The sequence below is a fragment of the Lepisosteus platostomus genome, chromosome 26 (genome assembly GCF_059453375.1).
Source record: "Lepisosteus platostomus isolate fLepPlt1 chromosome 26, fLepPlt1.hap1, whole genome shotgun sequence".
In the NCBI taxonomy this organism is placed as follows: Eukaryota; Metazoa; Chordata; class Actinopteri; order Semionotiformes; family Lepisosteidae; genus Lepisosteus; species Lepisosteus platostomus.
The window spans coordinates 14,747,532-14,765,175 of NC_142636.1; the positions used below are offsets into that span (position 1 = coordinate 14,747,532).

Consider the following 17,644-nt stretch of genomic DNA (forward strand, 5'->3'; position numbering starts at 1 on the left):
CGGGCTTCAGACACGAACCCGAGTGTGCGAGGTGTCAGAACCGCTCCCAACAGGACAGAGAATGAGCCCAGAACCCTAGAGGGAGAAAGTGAGGGATACGAACCGGCAACCTTCCAGCCAGGCTGTGGCTCCCCCACGACTCTGTACTGGATACAGCAGTCGGAAAATGGATGGATGGGTGGATTGCAGGAGATCACAAGGTACTCTCCCCAAATATTGGAGAACTCCTCACACAGAGGCTCCAGCTGCACCGCGTAGACATGGATTTCACTCAACACCACTTGTCCACGCGGCTCACAAGAGTCCACACGCGGCTCACAAGAGTCCACACGGCCTGCGCAGTGGCTACCGGTCAGCAGTCTGACAGCAACTTTCCAGGATCTCCCACATGGGATCATGGGGGCGAAGGTGGTGGATTGTGACCTGGGGATTGTACACTCTTGAGGCTGTCTGAATTGACATATCACCTAGGTTGCTTACTCTTCTGTCTCATAACATAGCACACAGACGCAGAGGTCTGGTCTGCCACTACTTTACAAGGTATCCTGGGCCTTTCTCCCCGATTTTAAGATGAGTAACCCCTATGGAATCCATGATATGGAACTCGCTAATTCTCTAATCATTTCATAGAACTGTAATAATATTCCTTAATGAGCTGGACCACGTATTGCTGCAGGTTTCACAGGTGGATTGTGCTGACCAGATCACAGGTGGCGTGTTCCTTCCAAACCCTCCGCCGAGAGCAGAACCCGACAGGCTCACCTGCCTGCGACTCCAGAGGATGACACGGCACCATGTGGGACGAGCTGGGAAGGGGCCGCAGCCCGGGCAAGAGGAATCGGCAATGCGGGCGGAGAGACGTGGGGTACAGGCGGAGGAAAAGAAATGAGAAAGACGGTCGGAGAGACTTGTCCATGGCGGCAGGAAAAAGAGGAATCGGGACCACAGGGATAGAAACGGAGGAGACAAGCGGAGAAGGAGAAATATGGGACAAGGATGGACAAGTGGGAGATAGGGACAGGGAAAGGAATGGGAGAAGAGTGTAGGACAAGGGCAACTCCATCTTGTTTCTGAAGTGACGCAGACCCAGTTGTTGTTCATCCAAACCCCTTCAAGCAAACGAATTAACAGGAGTTCCTGGAATCTGTAGAGGAATCAAAATCCGAAAGGGACCTAGAAGTCTTGGTGTGGAAGACATCTTCATGATCCTCACAGCAGTGCACCTGGATTCTTCGGCCAGTGATAAGAGGGTACAGGTCCGCTGACACCACAGCAGCAACCCATGGAGGTGTGAGTGTGTAGAGTGTCCAGCAGAACACCCGCTGGGCCAGGGGCCTCACTCTCCCACACAGACCGTGTACGAGATCTATCCTTCCATCCCTCCATCCGCCCAGTACAGGGTCAGAGGTCACACAGATAGCACCTCGGTCAAGTCCCGAACTGAACCCAGGACTCCAGCCCTGCCAGGCAGCAGTACAAACCACTGTGCCACCGTGCTGCCCCCAGCGTGAGATCCCTTCAGCAGTCGGGTACAGCTCAGCACGATCGCTACCTTATTAGGTACTGCTTTTACCTTGAGCAAAAAGCACTCGACTGTCTCAGCACAACTTCAGTGTGGTACCAGTTCCTGTTATTGGCACCATCTGGTTTCAATGGGCACTTTGCCCAGGTTGACACCACTATGTTTTGCTTCATGCAGATTGACAGCTCCAGATGTAGCCCAATATTTCCTATAACACTGTTCATACCCAGGAAGAGGGTTGTATGGGCAGGCAAGATGGCGGTTCCTGTCTTCACCACGTTCCCCAGAATGCAACAGGAAATGACCTGCCATCCTTTAGTCACCTGACCAACCGGTGGAAAATAACTGGGAGGGTAAGAGTTAAAACCTGGAAGTGGGCAGCGTCTCTGCTATGTGCTGGACCAGAGGAAGAAGGGAGCAGACGGAAGTGATGAGCTTCAGTTTCTTGGGTCAGTCTGGGAGGGAAACCTGTTTGGAGCTGCTCGGCTGCGCTGTGGAGAGAGACCGAGGCCTAGCTGGAAGCTCGGAGAAGAGCTGTGGCCTTTCTCTCTGCGGTTTGGGTTATTTCTGCCTCGTGTTGTAAATCGAGAGAGCTGGGTTTTCGTAGCTCACGGCTCCTTTTCCGTTTCTGTGTTTACCCTGAGACCCCACCTATTTCAAGATCCGCCCCGCCTGCCTCTGCAACCCCCACCTCACTGCCCACTCCACCGAGCTCCAGCTCAGGGTTGTGGGTTCAAGCCCTACACTGGTCAACCAGTTATGATCCTTCTTCCAGCCTTTATGCAAGCGCATGGAGAGGATACAGTCCTACAGATCTGAGAGCAGCCTCTGATGATGATGTCAAAGGCAGCGGGTCTCATGCAGCAGGTTCAGGGCAGCGTAGCTCATTCGACCTTTCCAGATTAGGAGTTGTTTTTCTCATTACTTCAAGTACTCAAGTACTTCTCTCTAACTGACCACGTTATTCCTCAGAAATGAAATTACACCTTTCACTTGGTCTGAAGGAAGTATACAAATAGAAGAGGCACAGCTCAGCTGAAGCACTGTGTGGTTAGAGCACCAGCAGATCAAACGATGTGCCTGCTGTTTCTTTCTTACTGTCGCTAGGCAGAAAAAGCATGCTAGCAAGAACGAATAGGATCTATCTCGTATGCTTAAAAGGTAAGTGCAAAAATTCTTCCTCCCCGGGATGGGGTAGTCGGCAGCCCCTAGTTTTTAAGGAAAGGACTTGAAATGACCCGAGACCTTACCTCTCATAACAGGACCAGCCCCCTCCCCACAGCACAGCGCTCCCGGACTGGGGTTCTGGTTTGGTCCAGTCCAGAGAGAAGGGCAAACAGGCTCCGTTTGATCTGCAAACTCTCCTAACAGAATGCCACCTACTGGTCCACCAATAGCACTTCACACACAATCCAGTGGCTTGATTCCCTCGGTCTCTCTCGCCCAGTATTGACCAGCCCCAGACTTGCTGGGCGTCTGAGACCAGACCAGACCATACTTGGTGACAAGGCAGGATAACCTTGCCATTCGGCCCCACTTCCCAGGAATGGCTGGGTTTTCCTGGTATTTAGGTTTCAGTTTACTCTGAGGGACTCAGACTTCCTGCCAGATCATGGCATTCCTTTTATAAAGAATCATTTAATCATCAGTTTCACAAGATCTGGACCAAGTGTGCAGTCAGTAAAATCAGGTAACGTTGACTGATCATTTGGAGATCATATGGATCACAAATTGGGAGTTCCCCTCAGCCCTGGAGAACCAGAGTTCCCTTCATTGCACCAATTACTTGATTGCTTAATTGACCTTATTAGAGTTCCTAGTCATGGGGATCATGGGAGGAGGTGATTAATGGCGACCTATAAACTCTATCTGGATTTGGGGCTCTCCTGCCGACTTGAGATTCAGACCTCCCTTAGGGTCAATGATCGGATAAAGATTAAAGGGTGAAGTTTAGCCCTCGGAATAAGGCTAGGACCAAGGCTGCTGTTGGAGTTAGGGCTGGGATTCCTGTTAGGAGTGAGTCAGAGTAACTTCATTGAAGTTGTTGGGGTTAGCTTCAGGATTAGATTTGGGATTCGGAGAAGTGTCTGGGACTACTGTTGAGGTTGACTACCAACTGAGGTCAGGCCTTCAGGATGAAGCTGGTATTGAAGTCCAGATTTGGGGTAAGGTCCAGAGAGACTGTTGGTCTTGCTGGGGGAGCAAGGGTTAGATGTAAAGAATTACAATCGAGGTCAGGGTTAGAGCTAGAGTGGAGGTAAGGGCTAAAGTTAAGCTTGATCTATGGGTCTTTCAGACAACACCCATAATTCCCATATCACAAGAGGAAGTAGTAGGGGGATGCTTTTTGGTGTTACACCCTAATGGCAAATGGCACAAGTGGAGTAGTCTGAGCTACAGTACTCATATGAATAAGAACCTGCAGTGTGTATAGGAAAGAAACATCTATGACTAACAAAATTAAATATCTCACAAGTGCGTTTATTATGAAATAAAAAATTACACATATAAAGTTAGATTTATCCTGTAACAGTACGTCTTTGTAACCATTTCCCTATTTCCCTACAGTAGTTTGTACAAGAAACCAGTCTCTGTTAAAGAGGCAAATTGAATGATGTCCATTATCACCACAGATGTACCGCATCACACTGCAAACAGGATTTCACTTTCTTTGTGGCCTGTTGAGCTAATCCCTTGTCCTTGTCTGCATATTCACAGCTCTCCAAATATTGACAACTCTATACTAAAGTGCCCCCTACTTCTAATCCAAAATACACTTGTATTTACATATCATTTGTGAGGCAGGGATTGACAGACCTGGAGGACAGTTGGTTCAGTGGTTCAGGTCCAGTCCTGTTACACCAGGAGGACAGCTGGTCCAGTGGTTCAGGTCCAGTCCCGTTAGACCAGGAGCGTTAACGCTAACTCACAGTATACAGCATGTCTCCAGAAGCACGTTTCTGGGCCTCAGATACACATTTTATGGGAACCTGGCTATGATCCTCCAGGCTGTGGTGACTCTTCACAGGAAGCAGATAGGTGGGGCTTTGTTGTTGGACAGAAATCAGTGTGTGAAATCAAGGGATCACAAGCACTAAACCATTCATACCAACACCTCCTTCGAACAAAAAACTAGAGTGAAAAAATCCTCTTGGGCTGCCAAAACTGGTCCAACGTCCTACTTATGTACAAACATACAAAATCCCCACTATCACCTGGCTCCCAGGAAAAGGCTCCAAAGCCCTCTGCTCCGACCAGAGAACACCCGATAGTAACACAGGACCCCTGGCTCTCCCACGCTTGGCAGGAGATCGGGAAAACGGAATTCTCTTTGGTTTAAGGATGACGGATTCTCTCCTGTTCTCGGAGGAACAGGGTCTCTCCCTTTCCCAGGGGCTGTCTGGGAGGAGTGACAGGAATGAAGGCAGGAGCGCGCCTGGAACAGAACCCTCCAGCGGGAGAGATCCGTACCCAGCCTCCGCTCAGCTGGGAGCCGGGAGACAGCTCGGGGCCCGTTCCCTGGACGATCCCAGACAAGATGGGATCGATCGGCTCTAAGGGATCCGTTTCGGGACCGCGCGGTCTGTGGCCCGGTGGATTTTGCGAGACACGGAAGGCGGAGAAAGCGGGAAACGTGGGCTCCCGGCTCGGAGGCAAGAGGAAGAAGATCAGGAGGGCGGCCGCGGTCCGAGACGGGCGCTCCGGCAGGGAGCTGCGGATCCCGGAGGAGAGGGACCGCCGGGTACCCGCCTCCGAGACGGACCCGCTCCCACAGTCAGCCTCTTCTCGTCCGCCGCCGGAGAGCTCGGTCGGGCCCCGTCTTCCCCTCCCTCCCGGTACCGGGCACCCGCCTCAGGGCGCGACCTCCGACCCGTGCACGCTCTGGTGCTGCAGGAAGGTGCCGAGGCAGGCGAATGTCTGGTGGCACTCGGTGCACTCGTACAGCACCTGGGGCGCCTCACCCCCCTCGACCTTCTCCTCCTCCTCCTCCTCCCCCCCTGCCCGCGGCGCCCGGTCTGGGCTGCCCCCCTGCGGCCGGCGCCGGTGCGAGTCCAGGTGGCGGGTGAGGGCGGTGGGCTGGCGGAAGACGCGGGGGCACTGGCCACACCTGTAGACCCCGCCCTGCTGGAAGTGGTACCTCTGGTGCCGCTGGTAGACGCTCAGCAGGCCGAAGACCCTGTGGCAGACGCCGCAGCGGTAGCTGGGGCGAGGTTTGGGGGCGGGGGGGGCAGCGGGGGTCCCGCCGGGGCACTGGTGGTCCCGCAAGGCGGCGGCTCCCGGGAAAGCCTTCCCACAGTCCGGGCAGGAGGGCCCGCCCTCCCTCGCTCCCTCCGCCCCCGCCGGCGCCGGCCCCTGCCTCCCGGCCTGGCTGTGGGTGTGGACGTGGCGCTCCAGGTCGCACAGCTGCACGAAGGCCTTGCCGCAGGCGCCGCAGACGTGCGGCAGGTCGCCCGTGTGGAGCCGCACGTGCCGCGACAGGCTGCTGGAGTGCAGGAAGCTGCGGCTGCAGAACCGGCAGGGGAACCGCCGGACCGGGGGTCCGCCGGGACCCTTCGCGCTGGGGCGGGGGGGGCGCCCAGGCTTCTCCTGCGCCGGGGCGAGGCGCGCGGCGCAGCGGTGCCCCCGCAGGGCGGCCAGCTGCGCGAAACTCTTCCCACACGGGCCGCAGTGGTGCGGCCTGAGCCCTGAGCCGCCACCGGCGGGAGGCGGGGGCCGCGTGGGGCGCGAGCTGCTCTGGGGCGGCCCGTCGGGCTCTGGCGGCCTCCCCGCGGGGGGAGCCTGGGGCCGGGACGCGGGTGCGGGCCTGGGCGCTCCGGGGTCTGAGCAGGCGGGCTCCCGCCGGTGGCCGCCCCGGTGGCCCTGCAGCTCGGAGAGCCAGAAGAAGCGCAGGCCGCACTCCTCACAGGCGTAGAAGCGCCGGGCGCGCCCCTGCTCCCCGGCGCCCTGCTCCGTGCCGCCGCCCGGCCGATGCTGCGCCTCCCGGTGCGCCGCCAGGGCCGCGGCGCTCGGGACGCGCCGGCCGCAGAGCCCGCAGCCGAAGGTCTTCTCGTGGGCGTGCACGCGCAGGTGCCGGCGCAGCTCCTCGCGCGCCACAAAGCTCTGGCAGCAGAGGGCGCACTTGTAGCCCCGCTCCGAGGTGCGGTACCGCTGGTGGCGCAGCAGGCCCGGCTGCGTGTTGAACGAGCGGCCGCAGATCTCGCAGCGGAACCGGGGAGGCGGCTGGGGCGGTGCCGCCTGGGGGTGGCTTGAGTTTGGACCTCCGGCTCCGTTCTCTGCCGGTCTTGGGGCCTCCGGCTGCGCCGCAGGGGCGTCCTGCGTCTGTGTGGACCGGGAGGTCCGGCCCGTGCCGGGCGACTGCCCCCAGGCTTGGGCGTCCGACTTCGAGGAGGCGCCGAACGCGTAGCCGCCGAACTCCACCGGAGACTCGACCACCCTCAGCGTCCCGTTCTCCTGCAGGGCGAACTGCACGGGGGCGCCGTACCCCGTGGCCGAGCTGTACTCGGGGTTCCCCGGCGCGGGGTACCCGTAGGCGCCGTACTGCAGGGCGCTCGCAGGCTCCTGGGGTCCGTGCATGGCCATGTGGCTCTGCAGGTCGGGGTAGTGGGCGAAGCCTTCGCCGCATTCGGTGCAGATGAAGGCGCCCCCCGCAGGCTCAGAGCAGCTGGCGTAGTCCAGCAGCGCCTGTGAGGGGTAGACGCCGGGGTAGCCGTTGATGTTGAGGGGGTAGTCCATGACGTCGGGCCGCGGCTGTCAGCGCAGTCTCATCGGAGGCTGCCCCCCCTTGCGGGCTGCAGAGGACGACAGAGATCCCAGGACCGTGGCACTTTCTGAAACCACGGACCCCACTGCCAGGGATCAGGACTGAACCCGCCAGGCAAGCAGCTCAGGGAAGGACGCAAGACTCGTACCCTGATCCAAACGCCCGGCCTCCGTCCCGTCTGCTCCCGAGTCCGCCCCCCGGGGCTCCCCTCCCCTCCCTTGTCCCCCCACTTCCCTGCAGCCCCGCCTGTGAGACGAACGCGATGCCTCTGGGTCCGTGCCCGGGCAGCGGCCGGTATTGACAGCGGACGCCTCTGCTCTGGAAAGCCACCAGCCTGGATGCCCAGCTATCCGAGGAAAGCTCCGAAGAGCAGGAGCAACATCGGAAACGGACCAAATCGCGTTTCTCTTCTCTGGGCGCGCTTAGCTTACTGATCCCGGACTGACGTCCCAGCTGCTGGGCATGACAACATTCCAGGGAAGCACTTTGTTCCCGCGGGAAAGGGCTCAGAAAGAGAACTCCTGAAGACAGGTTTTCCAATTTTTCCTTGAGCAGAGTCCCAGAAGGCTCCCAATTTAGTTCCAGTGTGCTTCCAAGTTCCCGTGGTTACGGACGGCTAGGCGAGAATCCTCCGCTTTCCCGTCACTGATCCGGTCAGTCCCTTTCATCCCGGACCTGCGGGTCAGCCCCTGGGGTAGAAGGAATATGGGGGGAAAAGGAAGCTTAAAATCATGCAGCCCTTTACTGATCAACGATCAGTTCAAATTCATGAAAAGAAAATCACGAAAAACTCAACAAATCTGAAAAGAAATTTGCACCGATTATATCACATCAGAACTCTAATACGAATACTTGTAAATACATGAATACTGTACAGGGATAGCCCCTATTGTAACAGGACTGTTCTACTGTACTGGGACTGTAGCTCCTAGTGTAACAGACTGGTCTACTGGACTGTTACAGTGTTATGTATTTAGCACTGGTGATTTGTTATCTCTGCGCTGTGCCATACATGTATTTCGCTTTATATTTATATTTAACTAAGTTTTTAATACATATAAGAGGAGCCGCTACCGTGGGCGCAATAGAAAAGCCCGCTAAGAAACACGCTGCAGCCTCACAATCAAGGCAGTACAATTTAAGATACACACGCAACACACGACGTCTCTAATAACATACTGGAAAAATACATACAGAGACATGCAAAAACAGCAGACGGCCGTACAGTACCGCAGCACCGAGGGCCTTCTTTGTACCGAGCCGCTGAGAGACCTTCCCTTCCACTCTCGCTTCCAGATCCGTCCCGGGGCACAAAGCAACACTCCCTCCAATTCTTCCAGCTATTTTAGTTCATTTCCCTTCGCCCTAAATCGGTTATCGGTGCGGAAAACCATTTGAGGGACCGTGCAGAAAAGCGAAGCAGAAAACAAACAAGGAAAGCCAAGCAGGAAAGTGGAGAAAACGTCTGAAAAAAAAAATAAAAGGAAAAATATGCAAATATGCGGGGGGTTGCGGCGCGTACTGATGACGTACCAGCGAGCGAGGCGGCCGTATTCTTAAAAAAGACGAGTTCGGAATGAAAACACATATACAGAGAGGCCATTAGTGTTACATCACGGGACACGCTGTGGGTCCGCAGTGTTTTCCAGGGAAACGGGGAAAATGGAAAACTCCGATTAAACAGGCGCCGGCGGTGTGGAAAAGGGTCCGAATTTCTCCGAGACCCCCAAGTCACCTGCGACTGTTGCTATGGCGACCGGCGGGCGCGGTCTATTGCCGGTATCGACCCTGCCTGAAACTAATTCTGTTTTTGTTATTTCAAACATATATTAGACACCAAATAATACCAAAAAGGGACAAAGGGTATCCAAAAAAGACTCAAAAACATGCTCACTGTGACTTTTTCAGGAGGTCCAATGGAGGAGTACAGCGCAGGTGAACCCAACCCCCCTCACACCTGTATGCCCAGTAACGGTCTTTGGGGTTACTGCCTCCTCCCTCAGAGCAAGACAGTGCAGGGTTCGACAGGCCCTGACCCTCAGACTGCCCCCCGCAGGGAGTGTTAGAAAGCAAGCCAGCAGGTAAAGGCAGTGCTGGGCGTGGTCATGAAGGTGATGTTAGTGGCGTGGCCCTCCAGGTACAGTGTGGAGGGCGTGGTGATAGTGAGGTCGGGCATGGCCACATACAGGCAGTGGGGTAGGTGGGTTTATTCAGAGACAGTGGTGTGGGAGAGACACACAGGGGTATAGCCTCAAATAATGTGACATTTTTTTACGAGTTGTGCATTGTATCCAGTTGTGCATTGAAACTGTCCAGATTCGGTGTAAATACCAGTAAACCCTGTTATTACTCTTGTTCTGCTGGTGACTCATCTACTGCTTTTGCTTTGAACGATGCACACATGTCTGAAGCCGGTTTTGCAGATAAAACTCCCAGTAAAGTCATTTTCCCTTCGAACACCACAGTGTCAGGTGCACTGCAGCGCTCATTTTCAATAATATAAGATCACTTTATTGGTCATATACAATTTCTTGTATTAGGAATTTGTCTTTTCACAGACCCCAGCTTGCTCCCCATGAGGCACACAGACAGGGAGAGAAGCTGGGGGTCAGAGTGCAGGGTCAGCCATTTATATGGCACCCCTGGAGCAGCTGGGGTTAAGGGGCCTTGCTCAGAGGCCCAACAGAGTAGGATTGCTCTGCCTGCCACAAGATTTGAACCGGCAACCTTCCGGCCACAGGCACAGATCCTGAGCCACAGAGCCACCGCTCTGCCCCTTTAAAAAAAATAAATAATAGTTTCTGAAAACAAAATTGCTTAAGTCTGGCTCTTGATCTTTTACATTTAGATGTTTGTCAGAACTAATAGCAATCAATAATGCCCGTTTCATCTTCCACTTGTGTGCCTGCTTTCCCATAAGTCTACACGACTTCTCTACATACAAAGATCTACAACTCTATGGTGTTTCTGCATGACGTCATCAAATGCCGACTGGTTTGTTGTCTGTAATAAAAAGATGCCTTGTTAAATGGTATTTTATTTGTTAGTGCTGTGTAGTTTTGTACAGACAACTATGATTAATTTTATAGCCACCTAAACGTCGTCTGCTTTGCACAGAGATCCTTTTACAGTGAGCTAAGGAGATTGCACAAAACGAGATGGAGAATTATACATTTATGCAAAAATCTTGAGTTTCATAATTGAATCGGTTTATTTGTAATTGGTACCCGTGAGCTTCTGCGAGTCTTTCAGAGGCGATACAGGAGTAGGGAGACCACACCGGCCGACACTTCGGTCTCAGGTACGCTAGTTACAGGTGGATTCCTAATTAGGAAACTGTTAGTTAGAACGGATTTTTTTGTTTATTTTTTTTAATAATGTTTATTATTAGGACGTAAAAAAGTTAATGAAATGCATGTGCATTATTATTATTACTGTCAATGTATTGTGTTAGAATAACAAAAAAATAAGTGTGCTTCACTTATATGATACTTTTACTGAAAGCGAATTATGGAGACAATGACAATGATCTGATTCACAGACGCCTCTGGGTGTTTACGTGATGCTTGAGCGCTCCAGACCGCGTCAGCAGCTGTGCTGACCTGGGGGCGGGGCAGCTGTGCGGCTCGGATCTCCTTACCGGAAGGTTGTGGGTTCGAATCCCAGCCGGGACACTGCTACCTTTGAGCACAGCTCATCCGAACTGGTCCAGTACATTACTCAGCTTTTGAAATCGTTGTAAATGTCGGTTATTTTAAATAAAGGCATCTGGAGTAATATTAATCTTATTAATAATAAGGAACAAGTAATAGGTGTATTCCCTGCTGAAAAAAAGAAGAAAGAAAACAGAACGTTTCGGCCGTGGAGCCTTCTTCAGGTGTGAGACACCTCTGACACCTCTCACACCTGAAGAAGGCTCCACAGCCGAAACGTTCTGTTTTCTTTCTTCTTTTTTTCAGCAGGGAATACACCTATTACTTGTTCCTTTGCAGCCTACGCGTGCTGACGCAGCTCCCCACCTGAATTATTAATAATAAACAGACCCCATTGCCAGACTGGCTTCCTGTGACCTGTCACCCCAGCACTGGGTCTCCTCTGTGGACAGATACCTAGCTTTGAGCTTTAAAATGATTGTTTTTATATGATTTTTTGAACTAGTGTAGAATACTGTAAATTTGAAAGTCTCTTTTTACAGTATACCATTCCGAAAAGCATCAGTTTAAAATGTTTAAAAATTCTATCTGTCTCACTGGCTGCAAAGGCATCAGTGCTCATTCCAGGCTGTACAGGCAGAGAGACAGGTAAAGAGTTACTGATCTGGGCTCCCTGCAATACGAGCTTTCTCTGGGGCCGTTCTCAAGGCAGTACAATAGACTGCAAACTCATGCACCACTCAGTTAGGAAATCGAAATCTGAGGATTTTGTTGTTTCCCTAAGAATTTTATATTACTGTTTCCATAAGGCTTCCATTGAACACAGAGAGGAACACTGCTATTGGCCTGGGCTAAGCTCCGCCCCCTCCACTTGCACTGGTTTGGCTAGGCCAACGCAAGGCATCATCATGGAGACCTGTTTGCTGTCAATCAAGCAGGAGGGGGAGGAGCTACCTCACAGAGGGGCGGAGTCTGGGCAGGGAGATGTGCAGAGGGTGTGTGTGAAGGAGGAAGAGGAAGCGAGGTCAGAGGTCAATGGAGAGGTGACCAGACAGCCAGGTGAGTCAATGAAGACCAGGACATGTTGCCCAGTGAGAACAGGAGTGTTGACTTGTGCTGTGATTTGATGGACTTTGATTTGTGTTGTTTAATGAGCAGGGTTGAGCAGTGGTTAGCATTGCTGCCTCGCAGTACTGGGTTTCCTCCCACAGTACAAAGACAGACTTGTAGGTTTGTTGGGTTTGGGGAAAATTGGCCCTGGTGTGAGTGTGTGGGCCTTGCTATGGACTGGTATCCCATCCAAGGTGTACCCTGCCTTCCTGCCTTGCGCGACCTCCAGCTCCTCCCAGCTGGAGAAAGTGGTTAGATAATAGATGGAGAGCTGGGCTGTCCTGGGGCTGGATGGTGTCCGTGAGCCTCAGGACCAGCTGGCTGAGGGGCTCTTCTCTGGGCCCAGCTCTGGGCTCAGCAGGGCCTGGTGGTGGTAGATTTCTGGTCACTGTCTCTCGGGGGTAACCAGTATTCTAGGGCTGTTTTCTGCCTGCTGATTAGTGCTGGGTATTGGCCTGATTCAGCCCCACATGTTTTGACTGGCCTCCCCTGCTGGCTCCCTGATGCAGGTCCTGAAGAGTGAGTTTTGTGCACTTTGTGTGCTGTGTCTCGCTCCCAGTGTCCCTGCAGTGCCGGGAGTGCGGCCTGCGGTTCCCGGGCAGCCGGGCGAAGGAGCGCCACATGCGCCGCCGCCACCCGGAGGAGTACCAGGAGCACATCCTGTCCGGCTCCCTGCGCTGCCACCTGTGCCAGCTGTCCTGCGGCTCGTCCCGGGAGCTCATCGAGCACCAGCGCGCCCAGCACACGCAGGTCAGCCCCCGCAGCCACGCCCCGGCGTCGGCCCGCCCCGCCCCGCCCCGCCGCCGATCGGTGATGGAGACGGATGTCACCCCGTGTGCCTTCTGTGCCCCTGTCCCCCCAGGGCCGGCCGTTCCAGTGCCCCGTGTGCGGCGACAGCTTCGTCCAGTCCCACGCCCTCATCAACCACAAGCGCCGCCACCTGCGCCAGTCGAGCTACGTGTGCCGGGACTGCGCCCACACCTGCCGCTCCCTCAAGCAGCTGCTGAGCCACCGCCGCGGGCACGCCCCCCCGGCGCCGCGGCAACCCCCGGCCCCGCCCACTCCCGCGGCCCCGCCCCCGGACACCGCTCCCCGTGAGTCAGACCCGTGGCCAGGCGGATCAAGGTCCCTGTCGTCATTACTGACATCATCATCACCATCACCTGCACAGTCACCATCACCAATGTCTGATTCTTTTACTCCTTCTCTGCTCTCTGTTTGACCTGCACTGCTTCTGCGTGTCTGTATGGAGCCCTCTCTCTCTCAATTCAATTCAATTCAAGGTGCTTTATTAGCATGACCGATGGGTACAATCAGTGTTGCCAATGCAAATAAAAATAATAACATTAACATGGAACAAGACAAAAAATAGAAGTAAAATGAAATCTACAGACATGTTACAGACATTTACAACAAATACATATTATAAAATATTGACATATTCTGTAGGCGGCTGGAGCATTACTGGGAGACAGACTCACTGTTCCTCAGGCTGTGACAGGAGATCACATACTGGGCTGCCAGATCAACTGAGTTCCCTCCTCCCTCTCCCAGTAGGATTGGGAGCTGTTGTGGTTTTGGCAGGTGTGGGAACTCTGGGATTAGATTTCTGAATTTCGGGAAGACTGTTTCTCTAATCCCAGAGTATCTGTCACAGTGCAGTAGGAAGTGCGCCTCTGTCTCTATGTCTCTCTCTCTCTCCCCCAGTCGTGTCTCTCCAGTGCCTCCAGTGCTTCATCACCTTCAAGGACCTGGAGACAAGCGAGAAGCACCTGCGCTTCAAGCACCCCGAGGAGTACGAGCGCCGGCTCCGGGGACGAACCGTCTTCGCCTGCCGCCGCTGCGACCACACCTTCCCCTCCTCCGCCCAGCTGGCGGCCCACCAGAGAGCCCACCGCACCCGGAGGGAGGGAGAGCGGGACAGGGAGGAGGAGGAGGAGAGGGAGGGCGGCGCGGAGCAGGACCCCCCTCCCGACACTGCTGGGACGGGTGAGGGAGGGAGAGGAGGAGAGAGGGAGAGGAGGGACAACAGAGAGGGAACAGAGAGAGGAGAGGGAGAGAACAGAGGGAGAGGAGGAGAGAGGGAACAGAGAGAGGAGAGAGAGGAGAGACGAGACAACAGAGAGGGAATAGAGAGAGGAGAGGGAGAGAGGGAACAGAGAGAGAGGAGAGAGAGGAGAGACGAGACAACAGAGAGGGAACAGAGAGAGGAGAGGGAGAGAGGGAACAGAGAGAGAGGAGAGAGAGGAGAGACGAGACAACAGAGAGGGAACAGAGAGAGGAGAGGGAGAGAACAGAGAGAGAGGAGGAGAGAGAGGAGAGACGAGACAACAGAGAGGGAACAGAGAGAGTTAACACACAAAGGAGAGAGGAGAGACAGCAGAGAGAGGAGAGAGAGAACAAGAGAACAGAGGGAGAGGAGGAGAGAGAGGAGAGACAACCGAAGGGGAGCAGAGACAGTTAACACACAGAGAGAGACCAGAGGAAGAGAGAACGGTGGGAGAGGGGGAGAGTTGGGGACAGAGGGACTGTGCTGTGCATGTAGCTACCTCCCTCTCCCCCTCCAGATCCCGGCTCCCAGCCTGCCCCCCGCCCCGCCCCCCAGCAGCACAAGTGCCCTCACTGCAACTTCCTGTTCCGGGACGTGAAGACGCAGGAGCGCCACATGCACGCCAAGCACCCGCCTGGCTGCTCCGCGCCGCCAGCCCTGCTCTTCGCGGAGGAGGAGGAGGAGGAGGGCGAGGTGCTGCAGGTCCAGATCAAGGAGGAGCCCCCTGAGGAAGAGGAGGACACACCCCTGGGGACAGGTCCCGCCCATAGCTGCAGGGAATCTTCCGGTAAGTCACCTGTCTGGATTGGTTTGTTTCTGGCCACTGTCCCCTGTCCATCTGTCCATTTATCTGTCCATCTGCTTGTCTTCCCAGGACACCCCTGGTCCCCCTGCTCTTCCCCACGCTCCGATGACCAGTATCCTGACCCTGCCCCGAGCTCCGGGGAGAGAGGTGGGGAGCGAGGCACGGAGGAGGAGGAAGAGGAAGAGGAGGTACTGAGAGTCCAGATCAAAGAGGAGCCCCTAGAGGAGGAGAAGGAGGAGAGAGACAGCAGGGAGGCGCCTGGAGAGAGAGGTGAGTGGAGAGAGAATGGTCTGGAGGGCTGTCCAGTCCTGGTCCTGGAGGGTCAGTCAGTGTGTCTGCAGGGCTGTCCAGTCCTGGTCCTGGAGAGACTGGTCAGTGTGTCTGCAGGGCTGTCCAGTCCTGGTCTTGGAGGGCTGGTCAGTGTGTCTGCTGCCAGTACTAACGCTTTACCACCACATACTGTACATCCATTGTAATAATTTATATTTTTTGTGTGAAGTTAATTTTTATATCCAATATGTAATCTCTCTCCCTGTCTGCCTTCCCCTCTGTCTCTCTTCCCCTCTCAGACTCTCAGCTTTTGCCTCCCTCCACTGACCCCTCTCCTCGCCTGCCCTTCTTGTGCCCACTGTGTGGCGAAGGTTTCGACCGTCCAGCTGCCATGGCAACACATCGCCGGCGACTCCACCCCCGGGGGCCGTGGCGCCACGCCTGTGCCGATTGTGGCCAGGTGTGCCACAGCCAGGAGGCGCTGTTGATTCACCGCCGGCTCCACACTGAGGAGAGACCGTACCTGTGCCAGGTGAGACTCAGACACGCTGAGGAGAGACCGTACCTGTGCCAGGTGAGGCTCAGACACACTGAGGAGAGACTGTACCTGTGCCAGGTGAGACTCAGACACACTGAGGAGAGACCGTACCTGTGCCAGGTGAGACTCAGACACGCTGAGGAGAGACCGTACCTGTGCCAGGTGAGACTCAGACACACTGAGGAGAGACCGTACCTGTGCCAGGTGAGGCTCAGGCACGCTGAGGAGAGACTGTACCTGTGCCAGGTGAGGCTCAGACACGCTGAGGAGAGACCGTACCTGTGCCAGGTGAGGCTCAGGCACGCTGAGGAGAGACCGTACCTGTGCCAGGTGAGGCTCAGGCACGCTGAGGAGAGACCGTACCTGTGCCAGGTGAGGCTCAGGCACGCTGAGGAGAGACCGTACCTGTGCCAGGTGAGACTCAGACACACTGAGGAGAGACCGTACCTGTGCCAGGTGAGACTCAGACACGCTGAGGAGAGACCGTACCTGTGCCAGGTGAGACTCAGACACACTGAGGAGAGACCGTACCTGTGCCAGGTGAGACTCAGGCACGCTGAGGAGAGACCGTACCTGTGCCAGGTGAGGCTCAGACACGCTGAGGAGAGACCGTACCTGTGCCAGGTGAGGCTCAGACACTCAGACTCACTGCTGCACCTGTTCCTCTCTCTCTGTGGTTTCGGCAGCTGTGTGGAAACACCTTCAAGAGGGCGTCTGGCCTACAGCGTCACAAGAGCGTCCACACCAGGCCCCCTCCTCCTCCCCCCCCCGAGGCACGACCTGCCCCCTCACTCCTGGACCAGCCCCCCCTGCCTGCCCCGCCCTCCTGCGCTGATCCGGACAGAGCTGGTAAGTACTGACGCTGTGCTGGAGTCCGAGACAGTCTGGTCACACTGCAGCACTGGAGCTGCTCCACACTGGGGGGGTTAACGAGGAAGGGGCTCCGACTGGGGGGGTGAAGGAGGAAGGGGCCCAGACTGGGGGGTTAACGAGGAAGGGGCTCCGACTGGGGGGGTGAAGGAGGAAGGGGCCCAGACTGGGGGGGGGTTAACGAGGAAGGGGGTCAGAGGAGGGAAGATGGGAGGAAGATGGAGCACCTGGACAGAAGCCGATGCTGCAGCCCAGATGCAATCCCAGGACCTCTTCGCCAGCCTGCTGCCTCCTGCCCTGTTATTGAAGCAAGACGCGTCTGTCATCCTAGACCGTAGATCCGTCCCTTGAGGGCCCGCCCTCCAGTGGACGGCCGCAGGATTGTCAGTGTCATTCTGAGTGGTGATGTCATTTCCTGTCCCCCTCCCAGCGGACGGCGGTGCCCGCGGCCTGTCCTGGCGGTGCCAGCTGTGCCACATCGCCTTCAGCGACAGGAAGACCAGAGAGCGGCACATGAGCGCCAAGCACCCCCTCCTGCAGGCGCCCCTGCCCCGTCTCCCCGGCGACACCGCGCCCCGCCATCGGCCCCCGAACACGGACCCCCACTAACAGCCAGAGGGGCGGGGGGTGGGGGGAGTGTGTGTGTTTATTTATTTTATTCGTTTTATCGATTTACAGCCCGACATTCCCTCCCCCTTCCCTCCCCTCGCTGGAGGTGACCGGTGGTGTGGCGGAGCTGTCGGCAGCGCCCGCGAGCTGGGGCACGCTCCGCTGTCGCTAGCCGCTGGCTCTGGGGGGGGGACCGGACCCCCGGAGCACTGCGATCCGACCGAGCCTTCACCCACCCCCTGCCACCAGACACCCCCTTCGTGCCCCTTTGCCCAGATCCGGGATCCTGTCAGCTTTGCGGAGTGAAAACTGGGCGTCTGTCTGTCCTGACACAGCTCTGTCCACTGTGCTTGTGTTGATAATAAATGTCATTAGTGGTCAGATGAACGAGCCTGCTGTCTTTTTTGCGCAGTTTGTGTTAGCTGTGTCCTGCTCTGGCCCTTATAGAGTCAGGAG

The 17,644-nt window shown here is 55.7% G+C and overlaps 2 protein-coding genes across 11 annotated transcripts; one reads left to right on the top strand and one right to left on the bottom strand.

Annotated features, from left to right (window-relative positions):
- Positions 1 to 3,982: 3,982 nt before the first annotated feature.
- On the bottom strand, positions 3,983 to 8,892 carry LOC148640342 (uncharacterized). 4 transcript variants are annotated; one of them, XM_088621242.1, is made up of 2 exons: positions 8,540 to 8,892; positions 3,983 to 7,972 (listed from the first exon to the last, which is right to left on the bottom strand). In XM_088621242.1, exon 2 carries the CDS (start codon positions 7,253 to 7,255, stop codon positions 5,375 to 5,377), a length of 1,881 nt encoding a protein of 626 aa, XP_088477368.1. In that variant the 5' UTR covers positions 7,256 to 7,972; positions 8,540 to 8,892; the 3' UTR covers positions 3,983 to 5,374. The 4 variants fall into 4 exon arrangements, with proteins under 4 accessions (XP_088477368.1, XP_088477367.1, XP_088477364.1 ...); XM_088621241.1 differs by having other exon boundaries at positions 8,509 to 8,892; XM_088621238.1 differs by having other exon boundaries at positions 8,478 to 8,889.
- A 1,355-nt stretch (positions 8,893 to 10,247) lies between these two features.
- LOC148640343 (uncharacterized) lies at positions 10,248 to 17,575 on the top strand. 7 transcript variants are annotated; one of them, XM_088621217.1, is made up of 11 exons: positions 10,248 to 10,584; positions 10,825 to 10,989; positions 11,746 to 11,995; positions 12,606 to 12,796; positions 12,909 to 13,140; positions 13,754 to 14,035; positions 14,614 to 14,883; positions 14,971 to 15,171; positions 15,471 to 16,333; positions 16,396 to 16,558; positions 17,010 to 17,575. In XM_088621217.1, exons 3-11 carry the CDS (start codon positions 11,845 to 11,847, stop codon positions 17,186 to 17,188), a joined length of 2,532 nt encoding a protein of 843 aa, XP_088477343.1. In that variant the 5' UTR covers positions 10,248 to 10,584; positions 10,825 to 10,989; positions 11,746 to 11,844; the 3' UTR covers positions 17,189 to 17,575. The 7 variants fall into 7 exon arrangements, with proteins under 7 accessions (XP_088477343.1, XP_088477345.1, XP_088477344.1 ...); XM_088621219.1 differs by having other exon boundaries at positions 10,825 to 10,929; XM_088621218.1 differs by lacking the exon at positions 10,825 to 10,989.
- The last annotated feature ends 69 nt before the right edge of the window (positions 17,576 to 17,644 follow it).

Coding starts and splice junctions, on each gene's coding strand:
- LOC148640342 (XM_088621242.1), bottom strand. CDS start 7,255: ATGGACTACCCCCTCAACATCAACGGCTACCCCGGCGTCTACCCCTCA.
- LOC148640343 (XM_088621215.1), top strand. CDS start 11,668: ATGCACCACTCAGTTAGGAAATCGAAATCTGAGGATTTTGTTGTTTCC. Junction 15,172..15,470: donor GGAGGCGCCTGGAGAGAGAG/GTGAGTGGAGAG, acceptor TTCCCCTCTCAG/ACTCTCAGCTTTTGCCTCCC. Junction 16,559..17,009: donor CGCTGATCCGGACAGAGCTG/GTAAGTACTGAC, acceptor TCCCCCTCCCAG/CGGACGGCGGTGCCCGCGGC.